This window comes from Erigeron canadensis, chromosome 5, assembly GCF_010389155.1.
Source record: "Erigeron canadensis isolate Cc75 chromosome 5, C_canadensis_v1, whole genome shotgun sequence".
In the NCBI taxonomy this organism is placed as follows: Eukaryota; Viridiplantae; Streptophyta; class Magnoliopsida; order Asterales; family Asteraceae; genus Erigeron; species Erigeron canadensis.
The window spans coordinates 10,066,225-10,092,136 of record NC_057765.1 but is presented as its reverse complement, the minus strand read 5'-3'; the positions used below and the strand labels follow the sequence as shown (position 1 = coordinate 10,092,136).

General features: G+C 34.4%; 2 protein-coding genes across 2 annotated transcripts; one reads left to right on the top strand and one right to left on the bottom strand.

The window, feature by feature from the left end:
• Nucleotides 1–792: 792 nt before the first annotated feature.
• LOC122600080 (DEAD-box ATP-dependent RNA helicase 58, chloroplastic) lies at nt 793–15,745 on the bottom strand. The gene is made up of 10 exons (XM_043772738.1): nt 15,434–15,745; nt 14,066–14,159; nt 4,954–5,067; nt 4,392–4,514; nt 3,825–3,929; nt 3,248–3,406; nt 3,074–3,142; nt 2,067–2,156; nt 1,681–1,821; nt 793–1,099 (listed from the first exon to the last, which is right to left on the bottom strand). Exons 1-10 carry the CDS (start codon nt 15,703–15,705, stop codon nt 836–838), a joined length of 1,431 nt encoding a protein of 476 aa, XP_043628673.1. The 5' UTR covers nt 15,706–15,745; the 3' UTR covers nt 793–835.
• A 4,595-nt stretch (nt 15,746–20,340) lies between these two features.
• Nucleotides 20,341–22,001, top strand: LOC122601171. The gene is made up of 5 exons (XM_043773938.1): nt 20,341–20,688; nt 20,788–20,964; nt 21,019–21,178; nt 21,289–21,500; nt 21,735–22,001. The coding sequence occupies exons 1-5, from the start codon at nt 20,341–20,343 to the stop codon at nt 21,999–22,001; spliced, it is 1,164 nt and encodes a 387-aa protein (XP_043629873.1).
• Nucleotides 22,002–25,912: the final 3,911 nt, after the last annotated feature.

Here is a 25,912-nt window from a genome sequence, read left to right as displayed (position 1 = left end):
AGTTTTGTTGCACTACACCATGTGTTTTGGCAAGTTTTGATATGTTTTTGGCAAAACCATGTGTCGTATTTTGATTCCCCGAAAACTTACCAAAGAGCTCATTTGTGGCACTATATCCTTGACCATTATGATTTTATATCTAACGAAAAATAAATTAATAGGGAATAATTCAAATGGGTTGAAAGTTATCCAACACAGTTCATCATATTGGATAAAACTTTTTATCGACAAAATGTTATAAGCAAACCCACAAAATTTCCCTTTTGACAGGACTCTTTACCCAACCCACCCATTTTGCCACAACTACAAATTAATGAAACAAAGAACCTAAAGTTAAAAACATAAGCCTTTAAATATTGGGATAAGTATCCTGGAATGTAACAAACTTTGGACGAATGTCTATAGTAGGAAATAACTAAAGTTGTGTGTATTGTATGTAAACAACTATAAAAAATGTTTATTGTATGTAAGAAAACATACGTGGCAACCATATAGAGGTGCCACTTGTCTGATTATAATTGGTTGAACACATTTTCTTACATACAATAAACATTATTTTCGAGTTGTTTACATACAATACACACAACTTTAGTTATTTGCTACTATAGACATTATTCAAAGTTTGTTACATTCCAAGATACTTACCCCTTAAATATTTCCACTCATGCATAATGCTGTGTTGCATAGCTAACTAATGGACTCTAATGTTAGGTTAATCAGAAACAATGGTGAATAAATCATAGTAAACAAGCAATATGGAAATAATCAAGAAAATGAACCGCAAGACCAGCATAGAAACCGATTACATTTTATTAAACCAAAAAAGCAAAATTACTTACAGAAACAGCTCATTACATTGGAACATCAATTCATTTTCATATCTTTGCAATACAAACCGTTCCTCTGGTGTTATAATGGTGGTAACAAAACATGTACTTTCTGAGAATGGCTTTCTACCCGTTCTTCCAGCTCGATGTAGATAGTGAATGGCATCTTTTGGTAAGTCAAAGTTGTATATGTGGGTTGTATCAGGAAGGTCAACACCTCTACCTGCTATATCAGTTGCCACCAGAAGGTATGCTCCTCCTTGTCTCAGTTCCTGTTTTCAAATGTTTATCACAAAAATCCACATATTTATTGTTAACAGAGAAGGCAAAATGGTCCGTTAAGTTGGGTAACCAATTAAAATAAGTAACTTTGGTACCGCAACACACTCTTAAGGAGGATTCGTGCTTAGAAAAACATATTAAATGATATTGATCCGCTTCATTTTAATCAAACATATTTATTTTACCCATCTACCCCTATAGGATTTTTTAAAAAAAGAAAAGGTAATGGAGGGAACCCTAGCCTCGGTACCACAATTGGATACCATCGACTCACTCGTATAAGGCATATGATGCCGGTACAATACCTCCATCCTAATCCCCACATGATCTGGGCACCCCGAAGGATCGAACCCGTGTATTTAAACTTCACCTGTGGGTACCCCGAAGGATCGAGCCATAGATTAAATATATGCTAAAACTGCTTGTTCATAGTAGTTAACATGAACAAGAAAACCTAGTTAATTAAATCTCATCTTGCTTCCATTTTTGTCATGAGCTCATACCATATAAAAGATATCAAAAGAAAGAAAATGAAAAATGATAAAATGGTCATTCATATGGTATTACTTACAGAAAAAGACGCTGCTCTAGAGTTGAAGTTTAACTTTTCCTCTAAAAGCAGAACTTCATGACTTCTTACATGTGAATTCTTCAGTGCATCAACTACAACAGTAGTTGCAGGAGCATTTCCAGCCTTCTTGGACTTCTCTGACTGCAAAATCATTAATAAATGTATTTAATAAAGAAACTAGAGATATAATAATTTATGGCTTTTTTGTGTTACAAAGTATGTTTGGTTTTATTTTTAACCTACTCTACCTAGCATGAAAAAAATTCATTCTTAATAAATCTAAGGTACCACTATATGAAATATTTGAGGTTGAATTTTTGAAAAGATTGAAGGGCTATGGTAATAAAAGGCAACCCAAGCCAAACAGAGAAGCTATGTAGCCTAACCTGTTCATTGACGAAAATTATGGCAGACTGAGGTACATCGGCTCGCAACAAGGACAACAGTGCTGAATGTCTCTCACTTCTACTGCATATCTGACAATCACACATGCATTATCAGTGGAATGTAAATCACGTTTTAGGTTTCAGAGAACAAGAAAGCTAGAATTCTATTGCTAAAGACAGTGAAGGAGGCTGAGACTTGAGAGTCTATAAATTATAAAGGAAAAGAGAAAAGTAACATAAATACTGCATGATTGACATATGACACAGATGGATCAACTTGGGATTTTTTGTTAATCTTTTGCGTTCATCTCCAAGGGTGTCCGATCATCAGGTCTAAAACTATAAAACTATGAATAGGAGCCGATTGAATTGATCTTATCCAATTTCTAAAAATTACATTAAATTTGATTACAAAAACCGTGAAATGTTCATTTGAAAACTAAAAGTTTTGCAAAAACTAGAAAAATGGCAAAAACACACTGTGATCTGAACCTAACACAATGTGTTTTCTAAAACACATGTATTTTTATTGTGTTTTTTAAAAACACATTGTGTTAAGTTTTAAATCACAGTGTGTTTTTGATAGCGCGTGAAAATCAGAAAACTGTTCAAATACACTGTGATATGAACTTAACACAATGTGTTTTCTAAAAACACATTAAAAACACATTGTGTTAAATTCAGATCACAGTGTGTTTTGACCAGTATTCTAGTATTCACGAAAATTTTAGTTTTCAAATGATCACAACCCAATAGCAATTTAGGGTAGGGTTGCATTTAATACTTTGACCACCTATCTTAGCAATAATTATTTTTAGTAAAATAAATAAACTCTCAAATTGAAATTAACGCATGGGTTCGTGTGACATACAAATGAAACAAAAATTTGACCGAAATTTGATTTTACCGATTTTTTGATGAGCCATTTTGTCCCATTCTACCAACATATTTTGTCACCTCTAGACAAGTGTAATACAATACTGTTCCTGATTCAGCAACTAACTCACCAGAAATCTGTGATGTACACGTGGAGGCATTGGCTGAACAGGGTTGGCATGGATATGGACAACATCAGCCTGTTGTAACAAAATAACATACAAATAAGTATTATTGTATCAGGAATCCAACGACGAGATGCATTATTATACAAAAAAAAAATTAGGTTGACCTCGTTTAGCAACCTTGGTCCATTTCTGCTGTATACAGTCATATAAAAAGCGCCTGTGCTGGGGAATTGATGCACTAGCAAAAATTGTTTGGCGATTGTGGATTGACGTGTAAGATATCAATAACTTTCGAAGAGAACTAACTTGATGCGAAGAATTAAACATGAAATCAACCTAAATGATCAAATCGGAGCCAAAAATCAAGCTTATCAGAAAAAGAAGAGAATACTGTGTAGGGATTAGTTTCTTGGAATGTAAGAAACTTTGAACGAATGTCTATAGTAGGAAATAACTAAAGTTGTGTGTATTGTATGTAAACAACTCGAAATAATGTTTATTGTATGTAAGAATTTCGTTTCAACCAATTAAAATCTGACAAGTGGCACCTGTATATGGTTGCCACGTATGTTTTCTTACATACGATAAACATTTTTTCGAGTTGCTTACATACAATACACACAACTTTAGTTTTTTCCTACTATAGACATTCGGTCAAAGATAGTTACACTCCAGGAAACTAATCCCTACCATGTATTTTTATCCAACTCTTATTATTCTACAGCACACACAAAAAAACATTGTGAGTAAATACCTCATCAATTACTAGAACTTTCATTGATTCTAGTTTGATCATCTGCTTTTCTAGCATTTGGCACAAGCTTCCGATTGTTGCAACAACTATCGTTGGGGGCTCAGCCTACGATAATTTAAAACTTCGTAGGATTTATTTCTTGAAGAAATTACGTAACATCAACTCAACTAATCCTGAATCTAAATTTATTGAAGAAAATTACAGAAAGCGGTGGAAAGATGGACACAACTGGCAGGATGGGTATTGGGTATCTTCAAAACTAAACAGGGCAAGAACTAATTATTTCTCATTACGTGTCAACACAGGTCGGGATGGGTTGACTTGAGCCACCAATATTATTGTTCCTTTTCTTTGGGCTTAAATTTATTAATAACTAGCATATTAAAAATAACTACATCACAAGAGTTAGGATGGTAATTTAACTTTTTGAAGAAAGAAATTTAAGAGTTGTAAGCATTTCGGTACATTCAGGTAACTTTTGACCCATTTGGCCAGTTTCATTTACAATCAAAATCAGCCCATTGCTAACTTTTAACTGCTTGAGAATGAAACGAGGGATATATCTACCTTTAACCAACTTTTTTGTCTCCTTAAAGTTCCTCCATCTAGAAGAGCCATAATAGTGCATGATTTATCCTCTGTTACAGATTCATCGGATTTTGCAGCCAGCATGCGAGCTACCTTCACAACCTTATATAAAAGAATGATAATATATCGGAATAATGCTCGATATAGGTTTATGCTAAAAGTGGCAAATTTTTTGACCCTTTGACGTCTGCATGGGTAAATCTGGGTTATGTTTTATCTTTCTCTGCTCAAAGGTAATTAAAAGGAGTTAGTTAATAAGCATAAAAGTCCAGTGGATTACATGATTCCAAATTTTATTTAAGTGTATTTCTAATGCATAAAAGCTCCTAAATCTCGTCAAATTAAATTATTACTAACACAATAAGAAAAATTGTAATAATATTTGAGACACTACCAAAAGTAACATGTTTGACCTGATCACCTGAAACCATTTTCACGCATTACACACCCCGTCCCACCTGTGCAATTTGCCACCTCCAGAATTTACTATTACTCTTTGTAATATATGTTTTGATAAAGGAAAAACAAAAAAATAACTTACTTGCATGCCAAGTTCCCTAGTTGGCACCACAATCAGTGCTTGTACTGCTGATCTTTGTATGTTTATCACTGAATATATCAACAGCAGGTATGCCAAGGTTTTCCCTGAACCTGTCTATAAGACCAACAGGTAAAACATAAAAATAAATAAAATGCATCTTTCAAATTTTTATGCAGTCAATCATTTAAAAATTAACGTAAACTGCAACAGATGTGCTTGTCCAGTTACTTAGGAAACTCCATGGGTGTCTATGCTATGGTCGTGGGTTCCAATATGACGGATGTTCTATTTGTTCCGTTTTAAAAAGGGTTAGTAAAGGATCTTTACTAGATGGCTCATTCCTTTGCAATCTAATTATTTATAATTTAAAAAGCTCATTAAACTTGTAAAAGTTTTGATTGGTGCTACATTTAGAGCTTAGAACTACATATGTTATACCCTAAAAGTAAAATAAGCTTATTCTGTAACGGATGTAAAGTATGTTAGTAGAATAATATAGTTAAATATTATCAATAAAATATGATAAATAGGAGGGTGTAAAGTGTAAAACATGAGAGTCGGTTTGAAAGTTGTTAGAAGGTGGGAAGAGCGGTTACTACCCACTTGTGTGTGTATATACCCGATTTCTATAAGAATAATACATTCATATTGTTGATAACAATCATTACTCTCTAAATCCCTAATTTTCTCATAACAATTGGTATCAAGAGCCATAGGTCCTCCGACCTTTACTCAAGATTCCGATCACTTTCCACCATTACTGCCGGCGAAAATTGGTCAATTCTCAAAATCCACGATGACGACGAGAAATCAAGAAGTAGAGAAATTCGCGAAGGATCTCGCGCGAATCGATCAGTTCGCCTCCACTGGATTCCCTGTAATGAAGATGTTTTTCGATATGCATAGACAGATGGAGGATAATTTTACTAGAAATGAAAGTCAACGGCCGCTGATCTCGGTCAACGATTCAACTCAGGGAAGTAATGGAAAAGGAGGAAGGCTCTGCAACAATTGCCTTACAGAAATGGACTTTCCTAAGTTCAAACGAGATGATGTGGAAGACTAGCGTTGTAAGGGTGAGCATTTCTTCACTTTAGATGAATCTCCTCCAAATTACAAAGTTAGATACGCTGCTTTACATTTAGAAGGTCAAGCATTGTCATGGCATTTGGCTTATGTTAATTATAGTGGCAAGGACTTGAAGGATATACTTTTTAATGAATACAGTAGTTCTATCTCCTCTAGATTTGCTCAACCTTTGTTAGAAGATTCTATGGGAGCATTGTAAGCGTTAACACATTTAGGTGAATTAGATACTTACTATGATAAATTTGACCTTTTGTTAAATAAGGTGACCTTAGTAGAGAAAAACACTGTGAACTTTATTCTTAAAAGACCTCAAACCTGAAATTAAATGCCCTATTAGGATGTTCAAGCCCAAAACACTCAGAAAGGCATACTCACTGCCAGGCTGCGGATAAGACCTTAGCTATGTGATCAATTTCGGTGGGATCTTAGTCGGATCCCAGTGGAATCTTGGGTTTTCGGTCCTAAGGTGGGATCCCAGTCCAAATTCTGGTCAACATTTAGGTCAGCGAAATTTTCAGTCAAAATTCCGAAATCGCACTGATTTCGGTCCGAATTTCGGTGGGATTCCGGTTTAGTGTATTTTAAATAAAAAAAATTTTCTTTCTTTTTGGCCCAAACTTAAACACAACTTACTAAACACCAATTTTTACAAATATTATCACTAATCTATTGAATATTGACACTTAAAAGCTTGACTTTTGATATTTCTATTAAGTATTAAGCATTAATTATTTATATATATAGATATTGCATAATATTGAAATTACCGAAATCCCAGATGCCACCAATACCAGTCCTTGAAAGAAACACCAAAATTTCGGTCATTGATAACATAGGACCTTAGGACCTAAAAGTGGAGATAAAACTTCTAGCAATTATAGAGTTCCATATCAGAAAACAAATGGTTTAACAAGTGTGGCAAAACAACCCATATTCCTACCACTCTTAATTCTGTGCCATTGAATGCAATAGTACCCAAAACAGTTACCAATAAGTTTTTTGATGATAAAAGGGCAAAAGAAGAGTGTTTTTTCTGCAAAAAAAAGTTTGTATCTGATCATAGCAGAGTTTGCAAAAGGAAAAAACTATTTTTTGTGAAAGTTGATGAGTATCCTGTGGAAGAGGAGTTAACAGAGTATGTACAACCAGAAATACAGCAGATGGTATAAGGAGATCCACAAATTTCCTTGAATGCAGTCATGGGTATACCTTCTTATTCAACTATGCAGGTTTTACGGACAGTTGGTACTACGAGGTTAGACATTTTAGTAGATAGTGGCTCTCATAACTTCATGAGTAGCACTTTGGCAATGAAATGAATGTGTCTAACACAGGATTCCCCTATGTAAGGGTCACAGTGGCAAGTGGCAAATGGAACAATTTAGGTACAAGAGGTTGTGTTCTATGGATAAAACGAGTGCTATGGTTAATAATCAGAGTGGTGTAGTTTCAGCTGAACTTTTCACAATACAAGACTATGCAGGATCTAGTCATGATTATGATTATGACTTTGAGATTACTTATGATTATGATTATGACATTGAGATTAGGTACAAGAGGGGAAGTGAATATTGTGGCAGATGCATTGTCTAGAGTTGAAGGTTCATGAATCTTTCAAATGGGAATCAGCTCTGTGGACAATGAGTTATGAGTAAAATCAAAGCATCATGGCAGCAGATCTTGATACCAAGATCTTAATTGACAGATTGGAAAAAGGGGACATAGTGCTTAATAGAAGTTGGGATGGTAATTTGCTCATGAGAAAGTATATACTAATGATTCCTAGGGACGTAGCATTAAGGCAACACATCATTTCCATTAATCATGCCTTAGGAGTTGGTGGTTATTCAGGTGTTGCACCAACTTTGGTAAAGATTAAGGATTTTTACATATATATAATATATATATACATATATATAGGGTAGAGATCCTGAAAGAATGTTCTTAAGAAAAGAAGAGAGAGAAGGTTCATTTTTTTATTTTTTTTAGCTTGTTTTTTCGATTTTCTTCTTTTTTTTTCAAATTTTTTTTAATCAACTCATTCAAAAAAAAAAAAAAAAATTTATAAAAAAATTCAATATGAGTAATTGAGCTATACATACAAGGGTACGGTACGACTTTCGCCCTTAAGGATATTAATAAGGGATAACTGGTAGGAGTGATAGGTCATAGGGGGTGATCAGCGATGGATGATCTACCTAACAGGCTCCGCTCATAGCCATCATGGCTCCGCCAATAGCTTACGGGCTACGCCCTTTGAACATAAATATATTTTATAAAAATTTTCAATTTTTTTTTTTTGGAATTATTTAATTAAAGAGAAAATGGGAAAAAAAAACAGAAAAAAAACAAGCTACAAAAATCAAAAACGAACCTTCTTTTCTTGAATCCTTGCGAGACCTACTCTTTTGATCTCTATCCTATACACACACACACACACACACATATATATATATAGGTGTGGAACACTCACATATTGTTTTTTTAATCCATAAATATCATGGGGCCCAAGCATTTAATCATTAAACAAAAAATATTAAAAATTTTGTATGTAAAGGGTTCCACACCTAAGCTTAGATGTCGGACAGCCTTATATTCCCTTTTCCCATATATATATATATAATCATATATATATATCATATGACTTTCCTTATTTTGAGAACCATGAGAACTCTCAAATTATGTATTGGATCACATGTTTTTTTTGTTCTATAAAAAAGTATGTTGTAGAAGAAACTTTTTTATAAAATCTTCAAAATAGTCTTTTGTTAACTTGTGAATGAATATCTCACATTTTCGTTCACATGTAAACAAATGGGTCTATATAAGGTTTTGAAAAAAACTTTCTTCTGCAACATATATTTATATTTTTATAACGTTTCATATGTGAATTAACAAAAAAACATGTGATTCAATACATAATTTAAGAGTTCTCAAGGTTCTTACAAAAGAATGGGTTCTCAAAATAAGGGTCCTTTAAATCATATATATATATATATAGGGGTGGGTTAAATAGGGGACAAGCAATCAAAAAAGTACAAGGGGATCAATCTCCACCGTCGGATCGGGAGATCGGATGGGAGGAGAAGATCTTCTCTGGCGACATCTCCAGCCATCTTCATCGGATCTAATCACCACTAATGATCTCCGGCGACATCTCCGACCATCTTCATTTCCGACCACATCAGTTTCGTTGTTTTCGGGTGGATACGGTATGGGCGTTGCCCTCATCCGTTTTAAAGTGGTTGTCACCGGACGTATATGGGAATCGTATGGAGTTAATGTGCGGCGATCCAATAGATGGTAGCGGTATGATACGATATAGGCGTAGCCCTTGCTGTCGGCGGTTGCGCCGTGGTTGGGGTGGTCGGAGATGATGGTGGTGGCGGTGGTTGTCTCGCCAGAGAAGAAGAAGGTGGTGGCTGCGGCGGCTTTCTCGCCGAAGAAGAAGGAGGTGGCGGCTGCTATGTCTAGCCGGAGAAGGAGGAAGATGAAATGATCTAAGCCGTCTAGATGCAATGATCGGACGGCTGAGAGGAATCCTTGGTACTTTTTTTTACTCCATCCCTAATTATCTTTCCCCTATATATACACGTACGCCTAGGACAGAACCTGGGAGTCTAGAAAAATCCCTTCAATAATCTACCCCTACAACCGTAGGAAGTGGGACTCAAACCCTGAAGGATTTCCCAAGGTCTCAGACCTTACCTATGAACCACCAATCCATTGACTAAAGATGTACAAAAGTATATTAAAGAATGTGCCATATGTCAAAAGTCTAAGTATGAAAGAGTGGCTTTTCTGCCTAAATCACTTTTCACAGATATCTCTATGGATTTCAATCATGGGTTTCTAATGGTCCAAAGAAAAGATAAATCCTAGTGGTGGTACATAGACTCACAAAGTATGGACATTTTTTGTTACTCAATTACCCCTACACAGCTTCAACTATAGCTCAAGTTTTTATGGACAACATCTTTAAAATACATGGTAGTCCTCTCACCATAATGCCAGACATGGATCCCATATTCCTGAGTCATTTTTGGAATAAATATGAGGTTAAAAGGGACTGATATGGCCATGTATTTTTCTTACCACCCATAAACTGATGGGCACTGAAGTACTCAACAAGTGACTTACCAAAGAAGCATGTGCACGGATGCACCTCTCCCATGGGTCAAACGGGTTCCTTTGGCCCAAGGGTGCTATAACACTTATTGGAATTCTACAATCCATATGACACCGTTTACAACAAAAAACTTTCACCCACCGTTTACAACAAAAAACTTTCACCCAAGTACATTGGACCATTTTTGGTGTTGCAGAAAATTGGTCAGGTGCATACATGTTAGATCTCCTAACAGATGCTCAAATTCACTCGATCTTTCATGTGTCCCTGTTAAAAATGGCTTTTGGACCTCTACCTATACTCCAGTTCCACTCCTACAAGGCCACAAGTTTGTTCTACAACCCTGGACTCTATTAGATAGAGGCATGGTTAAGAGAAGTAATAAAGTTGTTGTCAAGGTACTGGTTCATTTGGAAGGCTTACTAGCCACTTAAGCTTATCTGGAATTGCGTGATGAAATAGAATGCAGTTTTTCTTACTTTAACCTTTGAGGACAATATTGTTGAGAAGAAGAGGGTATTGTTAGTAGAATAATATATTTGGAAATCTTTATCTTTATATATACTAAAAAAAACTGACCTAATAGCTTATTAACCAATCATAGCTCTTGATTTTATCAAATTTGATATTGATGATGTCATTATTAATTTAATAATATATTAAAAATTCTAATAATCATCATCCAAATATATTAGTAGTATATTATATTTATATTAATATTTGTAGAAAAAATCTCACTAATTTACATTTTTTTATTTTCGATCTATAATTTAAACATTTTACCCTCACTAAATACTTAATTTATAATTATTACAATTTGTAGTTATCAACCCTCACTAGATACTTAGTTCATATTTATTACAATTTGTAGTTAAAAACTTGAGAGTTTTGTTTTATATTTTCATCATTTAATTATTAAAAAAAATTCAACGTTTTATTTCTATTTTTTTTTCTTCCATAAAATCTTTTCTTTTCTTTTAATATACTAAAAGAAAGTTGCTCTAAAATCTTATTGACGAATCACAACTCTCGATTTATTAAAGTTGACTTTTGTTTTCAATATTGACTTTAATTTACACTTATTTGTTTTCAATTACAAATTTACACTTTTTAACCATTAATTCCAATATAACAGATAAAAAATAATAGCTAATACATATCCAATAGAATAATAGATAATATATAATAAATAGAATAATAGCTATTATATATCATAATTATACGATAATCATAGAAATATAAAACTAATTACTAAAAAATAAATATAATTTTTTGTAAATATATTAAGATTTTAAAAGTAATTATACTATTATTCTTTTTTTGAAATATTTTTTAGTATTTGTCATGACACATATACGAAAAATAAAGCATGTAAAATTGTAATCTTTACAGGAACATATATAAAATTGTCATATTCTAATTGATATATTTAGAATATGTTTCATCTAAAAATAAGATTTAATTTATAAAAGTGTAAAATAAGTATGTAATATCACCTTGTGTAACAATAAATCAAATAAAATGATAGTGACCTATAATGATTTTTTAATATTCAAATATCACTAAGTATATGTCACAATCTACAGCTTCGATGGACATATTATGATTTTGTAATATTCAAATATCGTTATGTATGTCACAGTAAACAACATCGATGAACAAATTTTAAAATATATTTCACTATAAAACTGAAAGTTTTATAATATAGATCAATTTTTTATTACTAAAAATTGTAAACTAAATTATAAATCATAATAAACTAACATCTAATATTGATAAAATTGTAAGCCCGCGTATTTGACACGGGCCTAAAATCTAATTATTAGTAAAATGTAATAAATTAAGAGAGTGTAAGTGTAATATAGAGCGGTTACTACCTTCTTGTGTATAAATACCTGATTCCTATATGAATAATATTGATAATAATCATTTCTCTCTAAATCCCCAAGTCTTTCATAACAAAGTAGTTGGATTTGAATGCTAAAACAATCACATTCACTTTGATTCCTATGCATTCTACATAGTTTCCATCTTAATGGAGAGATTTTTGATGAATTAACTTAAGTATTTTATCCATAGCTTCAAACTAAAACATATGTAATATTATTTACGTCCAAGACCTCATTGGTATAAGAATTTTGTAGGGTTAGAAAAGTGTTTTCTTTTCAGCTTGATATCCTTAAATTCATAGCTGGATTAACATGGAATTTGACTTACTGAAGGACTAGGGTACCTTTACAGCCCTATAAACAACCATAACACATGGTAAAATCCCAATGACAAAAAAGGAAAAGTTTGCACATTGGAAAAATTATATTTCTTATCCTTAGACCTTAGTTAAGCCCTACTAGGTTTAGATACCCAAGTGGATTATGTTCTAATCTTTGACATCATTCTTAGCATTTGATTCAAAATAATTGTATTCCATAAAAGTAACTGAAAGCTATGATATACAAGTATACAACATAATTGGTAACACCTTTGACAAACCATACTGAGCACACAATTGACAAACTCTTTTACCACAAAACGTGAGCAAATTAAGTACACTTTTGCACAAATCTTTTGAATTTTATATAACAACTTCTGAACACTTTTCATAGATAGCATTTGGATAAAAGATTTCATAGGTATCAAACCAAATACTATTGAAAATTGTGTCATATAAGTCAAAGCGCAGTCATCATCTAAAGGTTAAGTATTTGGGGATGTACCTAACTTGTACACTTTTCCTTTTCCTATTGTGTGAAAACAACTTTCATCCGGATCAATGTATGTAATTAACTTGCAAAATTGAACGAATCGTGTAACTAATGGGCTAAATGCTGATATGGAGGTCAAACACTTTGCCACGTCTCAGATGCGAGATGGTGCCACGTTAGTATGCGGCCGATTGTTTACACGATTCGTTTAATACTTTAATTTTGCAATTTAATTACATACAATGAACCGGATGAAAGTTGTTTTCACACACTATGAAAAGTGTACAAGTTACATGCATCTCCAAATAATTAACCCTAATTTAAAAGATAAAGTTGTCAAAAAAAAATTCAGTTTGCCAAAATTGCCTAAATCTAGAACATAGGTTGTCGTATATGCAATACTATCAGTAGGACACTAAGACATGTAAATCTCACATCAACATCATGTAAAACTCTAAAGATGTAAATTTTCACCAAAATACACGAAGGGGTTATTTGGACAAAACTGTTTATCTGTAACTGGCAAAATAGTGAATAATAAAAGCTTTGAATGGGTTAAACAGGCACAAAGTCCAAATTTATTGGCATAATGATACGAACCCATCCCATAATAGGCTCGCATCATGCCCTAAGCTAGGTTTAGAACTCACTCCCAAAAGCTAGCTCAAAGGAGGAGGGGACACCTAGGCTTATAAACCACCAACCAATCCCATACTTGGCCGATGTGGGATCACATCAATACCCCACCCTTTGAAGAGCCAACGTCCTCGTTGGTCACGGCTATGTTGGTCACAGTTGGCACCCTTCTCCGGTTCCAAGCCACCACTCCATAAGCCACCACTCCGAGCGTTGGAACATCGAAAGATAAGGATGGCTCTAATACCAATTGATGCGAACCCATCCCATAATAGGCTCGCATCATGCCCTAAGCTAGGTGTAGAACTCACTCCCAAGAGCTAGCTCAAAGGAGGAGGGGACACCTAGGCTTATAAACCACCAACCAATCCCATACTTGGCCGATGTGGGATCATATCACATAACTGCATAAGATTATCATTTCTTTTCAAAACTAGATTTTTATTGACACTATATCATTCTTGGAACCATGTTTTACACTAAAAATATTTCCATTTTGATCTGTTACCCAACCCACCCGTTTTAGCTCCCAAATAAGCCCCAAGCATATATTCACCTGGGCATGAAGAATACAATCCCGTCCACTGAATAGGACTGGTAGAGCTTGTCTCTGAATCACTGTAGGCATTAGGTATCCTACTTCCCCAACCCTGCATAGTCAACCACATAAAACACGATATGTTAAGCATAAGTTGATGGACTGCTAAACATATTCAACAAGTTCAAGAAAGGTAACAAATTACTGGAAATTATCAGTTCACTTATACCGAAATTTAAGCAAATGTAATAAGGTGTTGTAATATTAGCAGATCATGACATTACTCATAACAGAGAAAACTAACTTCTTACTATACATATACTGGTTATACAACAGGATAGAAGCATGAAATCACAGAAGGACCTGCTGTTTCTTGCCTAACTTTGCGTTTAAAGAAGGCAATTCTCAAGTAAGTTAGTCATAACTTATAAAAAGTCCGAAAATACAAGTTACCGATTTGGTAAAAAGAAAAAAAGTAGCGTTTGTAAAAGAGATTCTTAATTGCATCGCCGAGACATCTTCTTTTCTTGAATGTCCAAGATTATACATTCGATACATTCAAAGATTAATCTCAAAATGCTCAAATAACTGATTTAGTAGTTGATAACATGCAATCGTAAAACATTCTTGGCAAACATAGCTAAAGCTAGAAGTTAGGGCTTTTATTGATCATTACATTCACTAGCTTCTATTTTAGGATATTTCAGTACCTGGCAGGCCTTTTTTTTTCTTCCTAAAAGCTACATCCAAAAAGAGCCATTTTGATAGGATCATTAAAATAAAAGGCGATGCTTACGGCTACTCAAAAGCTCTCGTTCCTCGTATTAGTTTAGTCAATCACAGTAAGTAAGTAAGTAACTGATCAGTGCCGCCTTCCGCGGGTTTTGAGCCCCAATACCTCGACGGTGTATGGGGGAGGTTAAGATGTAGGCAGACCTTACCTCTACCTAAGTAGAGAGGCTGCTTCTAGTTTCTACCTAAATGGTAGAAAAGGCCCTCCAACCTTTGCATGGGATGAGGATCGAACCCATGACCTCTGTTTCCAGATGCAAGGGTGTTTACCACTAATCCAACCATGCTGCTTTTTGAACGTCGATTCTAAAAGCATCCTAAACTTCTAAAAAAATATTTTTTAGTCAATCACACAGCATCCTAAACTTCTAAAAAAATATTATTTTTTTTTGAACGATTCTACTTCTACTTCTAAATTACCCCAAATAATCCTAAATTCACCGATTGGCTTCCGACTAAACCCACATTGGCTTCAAAATTTGTTGATAACAATTGACAAAATGATGCATAAAATATTTAGGGTTCAATTCATAAAATAATTTTAAAGTGACAAAATTTAAAACAATAATAATAAGAAGAAGAAAAAAAAGAAACCTGCGCAAAATATGATGAGGAACATGGGGTCTGCAGATATCATCAAGTGTTAAATCCTCTTGTTGCTTTTCTTCTAAGGTTTTTGGTAAAGAAAAATGAGAATTGGAAGAATGAGATGAATTTATTGAAATTGAAGAAAAATAAGGAGAGAAAGTGGGGATTGTTTTGTTACTCAAAGAAAATGGCAAGAATTTAGACAGATGGTGTTGATGGCGGTGAGGCCTTATAATTACCATTTTAGCTGAAAAAGAAGAAGATGAAGTCATCATCATGGCTACTGTGGGGTGTTCACTGAATTTGACACACGTCTTCTCTCGTATCGTATCTGATTATAGTAGTATATTGTTTTGCGGGTAATCGGTTGGCCCGGATCCGGACAAAATCTAAATAAAACCGTCTAGTGGTGAACAAAAACCGGTTTCTATCCAACCCGACCTGAATCTGAAACTGAAACTGAAACTGAAACTGAACCCGAACCGGTTTTTTGGTCAATGGAACCAAAACCGGGTTTGACCCAACCCGACCCGGTTTGAAACCGGTTTGGGGTCAAACTTTGACCGGTTATTGACCGGGTTTGAATCGGTTTTCTTGGCCAAAAACCGAACTCGACCCGCTCTCAACACAGTCTCTAACCGACAATCAAAACCGAAAACCCAAACCGGTTAGTAACCGTCGGGTTGGGTCAAACCCGAACTGGTTTGGGTCAAACCCGGTTGTTGACCAGTTTCGTGTTCGGGTTCTTTTTCGGGTTCCAACCCGATTTTTTTTACACCTCTAAAACCGCCCATACCATATTTCCATCCGTTGATAGTAGGGATGAGTACGGTTCGGTTTGATTCGGTTTTTGATTAAATTAATTCGATTTTTGAAAACTAAAACCATTGGGTTTCGGTTTCGGTTTTTTCGGTTTGGGTATATTTCGGTTCAATTTTTGTCGGTTTTTAACCACTTGTGGTTTGATACAAATTGAGCTTCAAAAGTTTATAAGTTTATACCCTATAATTACACCTTAATTAATTTCAACAAGTTTTCAAAACAATATTAGTAACAATAACACTACAACAATGACAACAAATCCATAAAAGTAAGTTGTACAAACTTCAAACAAATTTAAACAATTCCTTGATTCACCGGAATCTCGAATTAGCACCCGATGGCGATTATGGTGCCAAAATAAATTTCAAAATTACCACCATTAAACTTTCATTTCTTCTTCGTTTTTGCATCAACTTTCTTTATTCTTTATGGTTTTTTCATTCTAATTCACATTCCGCAGAATCCTATCGGAGTAATTTGCGAATTTTTGCTGTATCAATACTAAATGCCGAAAAAACGAGTTTCTGGTAGAAATACTAAAACTCCTGTAAGTTTAGATGATTATGTGCTGAATAATAAGAATTCTAATCATAATAAAGCTAAGAATACTGAGAATTGTAATAGTGAGAAAGATGACGTCAGTATTTTGAAGGAGAAAAGTGTTATGAAGGAAGATAAGGGCAGGGAAGGTCAACAGAATGAATAGGATGAGGAATTCAGGTGTTCTGGTGGTAAGAAGAAGGGAGATGTTGTAGATACTGCTGCTAAAGGTAATATTCCTTCTCTGAATAATATAGATGCTAATTCTAGTATGGAAAATATCAAAAATAGTAGTAGTTCTTATGCTGAGATAGTAAATAATGCTAGTAAAGAATTGATCCACAATTTGTTCTATGTACCTACTTGTGTTAATGAATTAGAAGATGAGGTGGTTATTTTTGAGGAGGATTTAGTGAAGGAAGGAACTAAGAAGTGGCAATTTACTGCTTGTGGTTATTTTGTGGGTTGTAAAATGCCTTTGAATGAATTAAGGTACAATTTGAGGAGAATGTGGGGTAAGTATGGTTTAGGAGACATTCTGAAGGATAATAATGACATTTGCTACTTTAAGTTTAGAGATATGGAAGGAATGAACTCTGTTATTGAGCAGAGCCCATGGATGGTGAATGGAAAACCTTTAGTGGTTCAGGAATGGTGTCCTGAGATGAATGTAGAAAAGGCTGATCATAGTAAAATTCCTATATGGATTAAATTGGTGAATGTTCCTTTGGAAGCTTGGACTGTGAGAGGAATTAGTACTTTGGCAAGCTGGATGGGTAAACCATTAAAAATGGATAATATGACTGCCAAAATGTGTCATAGTGGAGCTGGAAGTTTAGGTTATGCTAGAGTTCTTGTGGAAATTGAAGCCAGTGAGAAGTTGTTAGAAAAGATAGAGGTGGTGTATAAGGATGAATTAACGAATACGAAAAGAACCAAAATTGTAAGAGTGGAGTATAATTGGAAACCAGAGGTATGTAATCATTGCAAAGTGTTTGGTCATATTGATGGAGTTTGTAAGGAGCAGATTCAGGAGAAAGGAAATGGTGAGGTGAATGATATTGATAATAATAAGAAACATGAGATGAATGATGATGGTTATATTAAGATAAGGAATAACATATACAATCAGAAAATGAATGCAAATAAAAATAATCAAGGTGCTCATAGTAGGAAGATTTGGCAAAGTAAGGGAGTGAGAAAACAGGTTATTGGGAGGAATAAAACTGCAGTTGAACAGAATATTAACAAATATGCAGTTTTATCTGAAGAAGGTGAGGATAGTGAGCAGTATGCTGATATTGATTATGGAGAGAGAATGATTGTGGAGAGCTATATTAGGAGGAAAGAACAACCTTCTATGGAGATAACAAAAGACAGGTCTGGGAAGATGATTAAATTTTTTAAAGATAAATGGGAGAATGTGTATAAGGAAGTGGAGAATACTGAAGAAGAGGATATGATTGATAGTGAAAATGAAGCCATCAAGAACTTGGTTGTTGATGAGATGAGAGGGGGTGATACTCAGTTATTTAATTGAGTATTACTGGATTTCTTACTTCAATGGATTTCAAAATTGTTAGTTGGAATATAAGGGGAATGAGCACTGAATTGAAACAGAATGAAGTTGTTAAGTTAATCAGAAATGAAAAGGTGCATGTCTGTTCTTTGTTGGAAACACATTTAAAAACCCGTAATGTGAACAGGATTGGGAATAAAGTCTTTAAGAACTGGGAGTGGATGTCTAATGTACAAAATAGCCCAAATTCCTGCAGAATAATGTTGGGTTGGAATTCTAACTGTGTGAAAGTGATGGTAATTGGCATGACCAGTCAATCATTGTTGTGTGTTATTGAGGTTATGAATAGCAATATTAAGTTCTATTGTAGTATTGTTTATGCCAGTAATAATGGTGTAGAGAGAAGGGAGCTTTGGAAGGAACTTGGTAAACATAAGATGATTGTGGGTAACAGGCCTTGGGTTTTAAGGGGGGATTTCAATGTTACTTTAAGTGTTGATGAGCACTCTGCTGGTGGCTCTGGTATTACTAATGATATGAGTGAGTTTCAGAATGCTGTTAATTTGTTAGAAGTGGATGATATTGGGAGTAGTGGTTTTTACTATACTTGGACAAAGTCTTTGAAGAGTAAAAAGTGCAATGTGCTGAAGAAGTTGGACAGATCATGGTTAATGAGGATTTTGTTAGGAAATATCAAAAGGCTCATGGTATGTTTCTTCCTTTCCTTATTTCTGATCACAATCCTGCAATTATGAATATTAAAGATGACTGTTCTAGGAAAAGTAGATCCTTTAGGTTTTCTAATTTCATCACTGAGAAACCTGAGTTTATGAAGGTGGTTAAGGATGAGTGGGATGATAAGACTGTTGGATGTCATATGTATAGATTAGTAAAGAATTTAAAGAGGTTAAAACAGCCTCTAAAAAGAATAAGTTGGAATAAGGGGAATGTTTTTGATAATACTAAGTTTTTAAAGGAGAAACTGATGAGAGATCAAGCAGCCTGTGATGTTGATCCCCATAATGAGAAGTTAAAACAGGATGTTGTTAAGACTTTAAATGATTATGTTGTAGTTGCTAGTGATGAAATGAGGTTATTACAGCAGAAAGTGGGGGTAACTTGGCTTAAGGAGGGTGATAGAAATACTGCCTTTTTTCATAGCATGCTAAAATCTAGAAGGAACAAATGCAGAGTTGAATCTATTTGTGATGAGTATGGGAACAGATATGAAGTGGCTAAACAATTTGTGAAGCATTTCCAGAATTTTCTTGGAAAATCTGATTGTGTAGCACCTTTAATGGAGGGATTGTTTAGGAGAGTGTTAAATGAGGAAGATGCTGGTGATATGATAAGAGATGTTTCTGATGAGGAGGTTAAGGAAGCCATATTTGATATTGATAGTAATAAGGCATCTGGACCAGATGGATATACTTCTGGATTTTTTAAGAAGGCATGGGGTGAGATTGGTAAAGATGTTTGTAATGCTGTAAAAGAATTCTTTATTAATGGAAAATTTCTTGGAGAGGTAAATGCAACATTGATAACTTTGATTCCCAAGATGGCTACTCCTAATAAAGTCTCAGATTTTAGACCTATTGCTTGTTGCAATGTGGTGTATAAGTGTATAAGTAAGATACTGACTCGGAGAATTCAGAATGTATTGGGTAAAATAGTTCATGTAAATCTAAGTGCTTTTGTGCCTGGTAGGCATATTCAAAATAATATTTTAATTGCACAAGAGCTATTGAGAGGTTACAACAGGAAGACTGGCCCAAAAAGATGTGCTATGCAAATTGACATCCAAAAGGCATATGATATTGTGAGTTGGAGTTTTTTGGAGAAAATTTTGATGAAGTTTGGGTTTAAAAAGAGGATGGTGCACTGGATTATGACCTGTGTGTCTTCTACAAAGTTTTCTATATGAATTAATGGGGAGACACATGGCTATTTCAAGGGTGGAAGGGGTCTAAGACAAGGAGATCCTATATCTCCTTATTTGTTCACTTTGGTAATGGAGGTCTTTAATCTAATAATGGCCAAGAATATTGAGGAATCTACAGAGTTTGGTTATCATTTTGGATGCAAAGAACTTAAGCTGTCACATATGTGTTTTGCAAATGACTTGTTAGTGCTTTGTAAAGGTAATATGGAGTCTGTGAGGGTAGTTAAGAAAAGCTTGGATGAGTTCTTTGCAGTTTCTGGATTAATTCCTAATTTAGGAAAGAGTACCATTTTCTTTGGAACTATAAAGGAAAAGGATAAGCAGGAGCTTATTAATATTTTACCTTTAAAATGTGGTAAACTTCCTGTCAAGTATTTCGGTGTGCCTCTTTTAGCAAAGAAACTAGGAGTTAAGGATTGTAAGGTGTTGGTAGATAAGGTTAGAAGTAAGATTGAGTGTTGGAGGAATAAAACACTATCATATGCTGGGAGATTACAGCTAATTGTTTCAGTCTTAGCTTCTATGCAAAAATATTAGGCCTCTGTTTATATGCTTCCCGCATCTGTGATAAAAGAAATTGAGCAGCTGTTCAAGAGATTTCTTTGGAATGCTAGTGATTCTATCAAAGGAAAAGCAAAAGTGGCTTGGAAAAATGTTTGTAAACCTAAAGATCAGGGTGGTTTAGGTTTAAAGGATTTGAAGAAATGGAATGAGGTATTGCTAATTAGGCCGTTTTGGAAAATTTTGGCGAATAAGGATTCTTTGTAGGCTAATTGGGTGAATACTGTGAGATTAAAAGGTAAAAGTATATGGAGTGTTGATGTTGATAAGGGTGATAGTTGGGGTTGGAAGACCATGATTGAAGTCAGAGATATGATTAAGAACCATGTTAGATATGTGATTGGAAATGGAAACATATCTCTATATGGTATGACAAATGGTGTGAGAAGGGTCCTCTTTGTGAGTATATAACTAGAAGGACAATTTATTATGCTAGATTGGAGGATAATATGAAAGTGGCTTATATGTTTAATGAAGGAAAGTGGAACTGGCCAAGTGAGTGGATGATTAATTTCCCTAATATTGGCAAGATTGATATGCCAAGTTGGCAGGATGATAAAAAGGATAAAGTCCAATGGTTTACAAATAAGAATCTATTAATGGATTTTAGTACAAAGCAGGCCTGGGAGGATCTCAGGATTGATAATCCAAGTGTTGGATGGTGTAAAGTGGTGTGGTTTAACCAGATGGTGCCTAGGCATGCTTTCATTTTATGGTTAGCTATCTAGGGTAGATTGATGACACAAGATAGAATGGAAAAATGGCAGTCTAATGGTACTCTTTTTTGCACTTTTTGTCAGGTAGGTCCTGATAGTCATGAGCATCTATTTTTTCAGTGTCCTTACACTATAGAAATTTGGGATTGCATGAGGAAAATAACTAATTTATAGAATGTGAGTTATAGAATGGATAATTTTGTTCAGGAAATTGTAGAAAAGAAAGTGCAGAATAATATAAGAATGGTTGTGAGTAAGCTGGTTCTTGCTGCATCTGTTTACTATATTTGGCAAGAAAGGAATTATAGATTGTTCAAGAAGAGAGAAAGAAATGGGGATGAACTATGCAAGAACATTAAGTATAATGTTAGGTTAAAGATGTTGGCTTTAAAAGTAAAGAAATCCAGAAATATGATAATTATGGCTGATAAATGGGACCTTTGCTGGAGAAAGAATAGTTTGTTTGCCATCTAGTGGTGTGGTCATTCTGTATTGTGGTTTTGTGAAGTGTATATTAGCTGGATTAGTGTATGCGATTGGGAATAGAGAGTGGTGAAAGATGACACTTCTTGGTCCCTTTCTAACACTAATCTGGTTGAGTCTTTCTGGGTGAATTAGTTTTTTGAATTGTTTGAGTTGGTGCTGATCTGTTTTTTTGAAATTGGCTGGATATATTGTGCATAGATACGGGGTCTACTTTGCAGGATAGTTATTGTTAGAGCAGAAGAGGGAGATGTTTCTTGTATATAAGATGTTGTTTGTTTTGTGAATTGGTCAATGTGGTTTCAGTCTTGTATCACTGATGGGATTTTTATTTTGTATTTTCCTGTTGTTTCTTTGTATAGATTAGAATGTGGCTGTTGAATTTGTTTGATGATTCTTGGGGCTGTCCGAGAATGCATTTATTTGTAAATGTGTACATATTTGAATTTTAATATAATTCACATTTTCACAAAAAAAAGCTTCAAACAAATTTTATATATAACTATTTAAATCTTTTACGCATTGTTTAATTATACATTTATTAAAACAAATTAATTTTGTTGCGTATTTTCACTTAAAAAATATAAATGATATTATTATATACACTTAAAAATGCAAATATAATAACATATTTATCAAAAATTAATAATAAAATGATATAAATTTAAAATAAAGTAAAAAAAATATATTTTTGGTTCGGTTCTGTTTTTATGGTTCAGTTTTTCATTAGAAACCAAAACTGAACCACAACTTTCGGTTTTTAGAAAACCAAAACCAATGGTTTTTCGTTTTTTCGGTTTTTGGTTTTTTCGATTCGGTTTTTTTGGTTTTCATGGTTTTTGCGGTTTTCGGTTCGGTTTTTGCTCACCCCTAATTGATAGTCATAAAAGTTACAACAGGAACAACAAGTCCCAATCATTAAACGCGGGATGAGGACCGGTCATAAAGGGATAAAAGTCAGAAAGTTTGAAAGTTTAGTTTTCATACCTGTCGGTCGAACAACTAGAATGGTAGTGAGACTTCCACCGTCAGTCATGCACTTGGATTGACTGTGTTGGTTAGGTGGTCGATCTCTAAGGGACAATGAAAGGGCAATTCCGTTAAGTCTAATAATCTTTGCTGTTAAAAAAAAAAGATATACATGTCTTTGCTGTTTTGAAAAGTTAGACATTTTAAAAAGGGATAAGTATCTTGTAATGTAACAAACTTTGAACGAATGTCTATAGTAGGAAATAACTAAAGTTGTGTGTATTGTATGTAAACAACTCGAAAATAATGTTTATTATATGTAAGAAAATATATTCAACCAATTAAAATCAGACAAGTGGCACCTCTATATGGTTGCCACATATGTTTTCTTACATACAATAAACATTTTTTTAAGTTGTTTACATACAATACACAAAACTTTAGTTATTTCCTACTATAGACATTCGTTCAAAGTTTGTTACATTCCAGGATACTTATCCCATTTAAGAAAAACATAAGTCATAAAAGTTATGCGATGAATTATGATGAACCGAAAGAGTTACAATGACTTAAAATAAAATATGATATAAAACGATAAATATAAAATATATATATATATATATATATATATACAAAAAGATGTATCTGTCGAGTTTTGAAAAAATATAAGCTGCATTACTTGCATAGATGTATACATACAAAAGAAGTAAGTGTTTGTTACATCAGTTGGACTTACCTTACAACAATTTTTGGCTCCTTATAATTTTGAGCCCTAAGCTTATGCCTTACTTGCCTAGCCTAATACCCGCCCATGCCACTAGTCTTAGGAATCCAACTCTCTTATAATCTAAAAAAGCATAGTCTTCTTCGTTAATAGTTAAAAGATATTTAAACCCAAAATTAAATCCTACAACCACTACGGGTGAATATGGATGGTGCCCGCCGCGGCAACAATGACGGCGATGGAAGTTTGGTCAACGACTTGTGGTAAGGCTGAGCTATTACGATCATGATTTGATGGAAATTAGGTCAAAATCAGGTAGAAAAAAAGATTAGTCGTGGTCGCGCATTAGAAAGAGTGGAATAGGGTTTATATGTTAGTTCCTAACATTTTGTTACGACACATATCTATAAGAATAATGATATCATGCCTCTTACGTAAACCAGATAGGGATGAGCAAAAGACTTGCTGACCTGCACCTGACCCGGAACCGACCCGCCTAACGGGTTGGGTCACGGATCACGTTTTTAGTGCATTCGCGGGTCACGAGTTGGATGGGTCGGGTCGGGCCGGGTTAGAGCGGGTGAAGGCAAAAACCAAAAAATTGTGAAGGAAACCCGCGACCCACCCGTGACCCGTCCAAACTGACCCAAACCTTTACGGGCCGGGTCACGGGTCATGTTTTCATGCTCTTGCGGATCGCGGGTCGGGCCGGGTTTTGACCCGTGCACATCCCTACACCAGGTGCATCGAAGAGGTGTTTTTTTAAAAACATTATTAGAATTATTTATGTTATTTACTAATGTTTAGTTATATATTTGTTTAGGTTGGTTTAAAACAAACGTTGGAAATGCTTAAGATATTTAGGGTGCGTTTAGTTGTAGAAAACACTCCTTAGTTTCCATTTTTGTATTCTAAGAATGTATGAAAAACAGAAAACGCATTCAATTATATTTTTTCAAAAATGTTTTCCATGAGAACAAAAAACATTGATTATTTCTTTTCAATGGAAAATTAGAAAACATTTTTTTTCCACTTTTCATTTTTCATTTTCTAAATTATTGAAAGCCTCAAACTGTTTTCCATTTTCTAGTTTTGAATGTGTTTTCAAAATTTTCATTGTTTTCTAAAGATATAATTTTTTTTTTCATTTTCTAGAAAATTAGAAATGAAAACCTCAAAAACATTTTTCACAACTAAAAACGCTCCCTTAAGAGCTATTCACCCAAAACATTGTAATAACGGTGTTACTCCTCTTATACTTCTTTAGCTGCTACTAACTCGTGTTATGGCACGTCTAGACCAGGCTTAGTTGCATTGGTTGTTGTTCACACTTAGGGGCAAGGGTGTAGTCGGCAAAAAGCATCGGCTCATTGGCAACCCTATAGCACATGTAGCGGTTACTTTTGGCAAGTTTAATCGGCTAGTTTTGGCAAGGTACATCGGCTATTTCATGACCTTTTTTTTGTTTTATTGTGTAAAGTGAACGTTGGGAGCGGCTGTGACTTTTTTTTCTTATTCTTTTTTCCAACTTCTATATAAACATACATACACCTATTATCACATACTATCAAACAATCATACTATACTATCAAACACCAAACATACTATCACATATAATCAAATTTCATAAGGCAAAATGTGTGACGAAGAACAACTACCCGAAGCAATAATCCATGAAATCGGAAGTTTCGATTTCTCGTCGTCGTCGTCGTCTTTTGGCGGCTTTGAATTTTTGGCTTCTGTTGCTCTTGCAGCCTTAGAAGAAGACACTGCATCTTCTTCTTTTGCACGCACATGAAGATTTATTTGGAGAGATCGACACACGGCTCATGAGAGTTTGATGTCCATGTACTTTGTGGCTGAGCCGATGTTTGAGAACGATGTTTTCCGTACGAGGTATCGTATGTCGAAGCGGTTGTTTTTGAAGATCGTAGAAGATATCACTACATCATTTCCATGGTTTCGGTCTTCAGTGAATGTGGCAATTCATAAGTGCACGTGCGCGCTACGGAAACCAAGGTTGTAGGTATCGGTTATCGGTTTATTATCGGTCGACCCCCAATAAGTGATGAGTAGGATATATCGGGGATATATCGGGTACCCTAAATTGTAAAGGAATTTATATATATACTAACAATATATACAATTTGTAATGCAAATTGAAAAGTAAGACACTCCAAAAGTAACTTATTGGCTTATTGCAACTGGA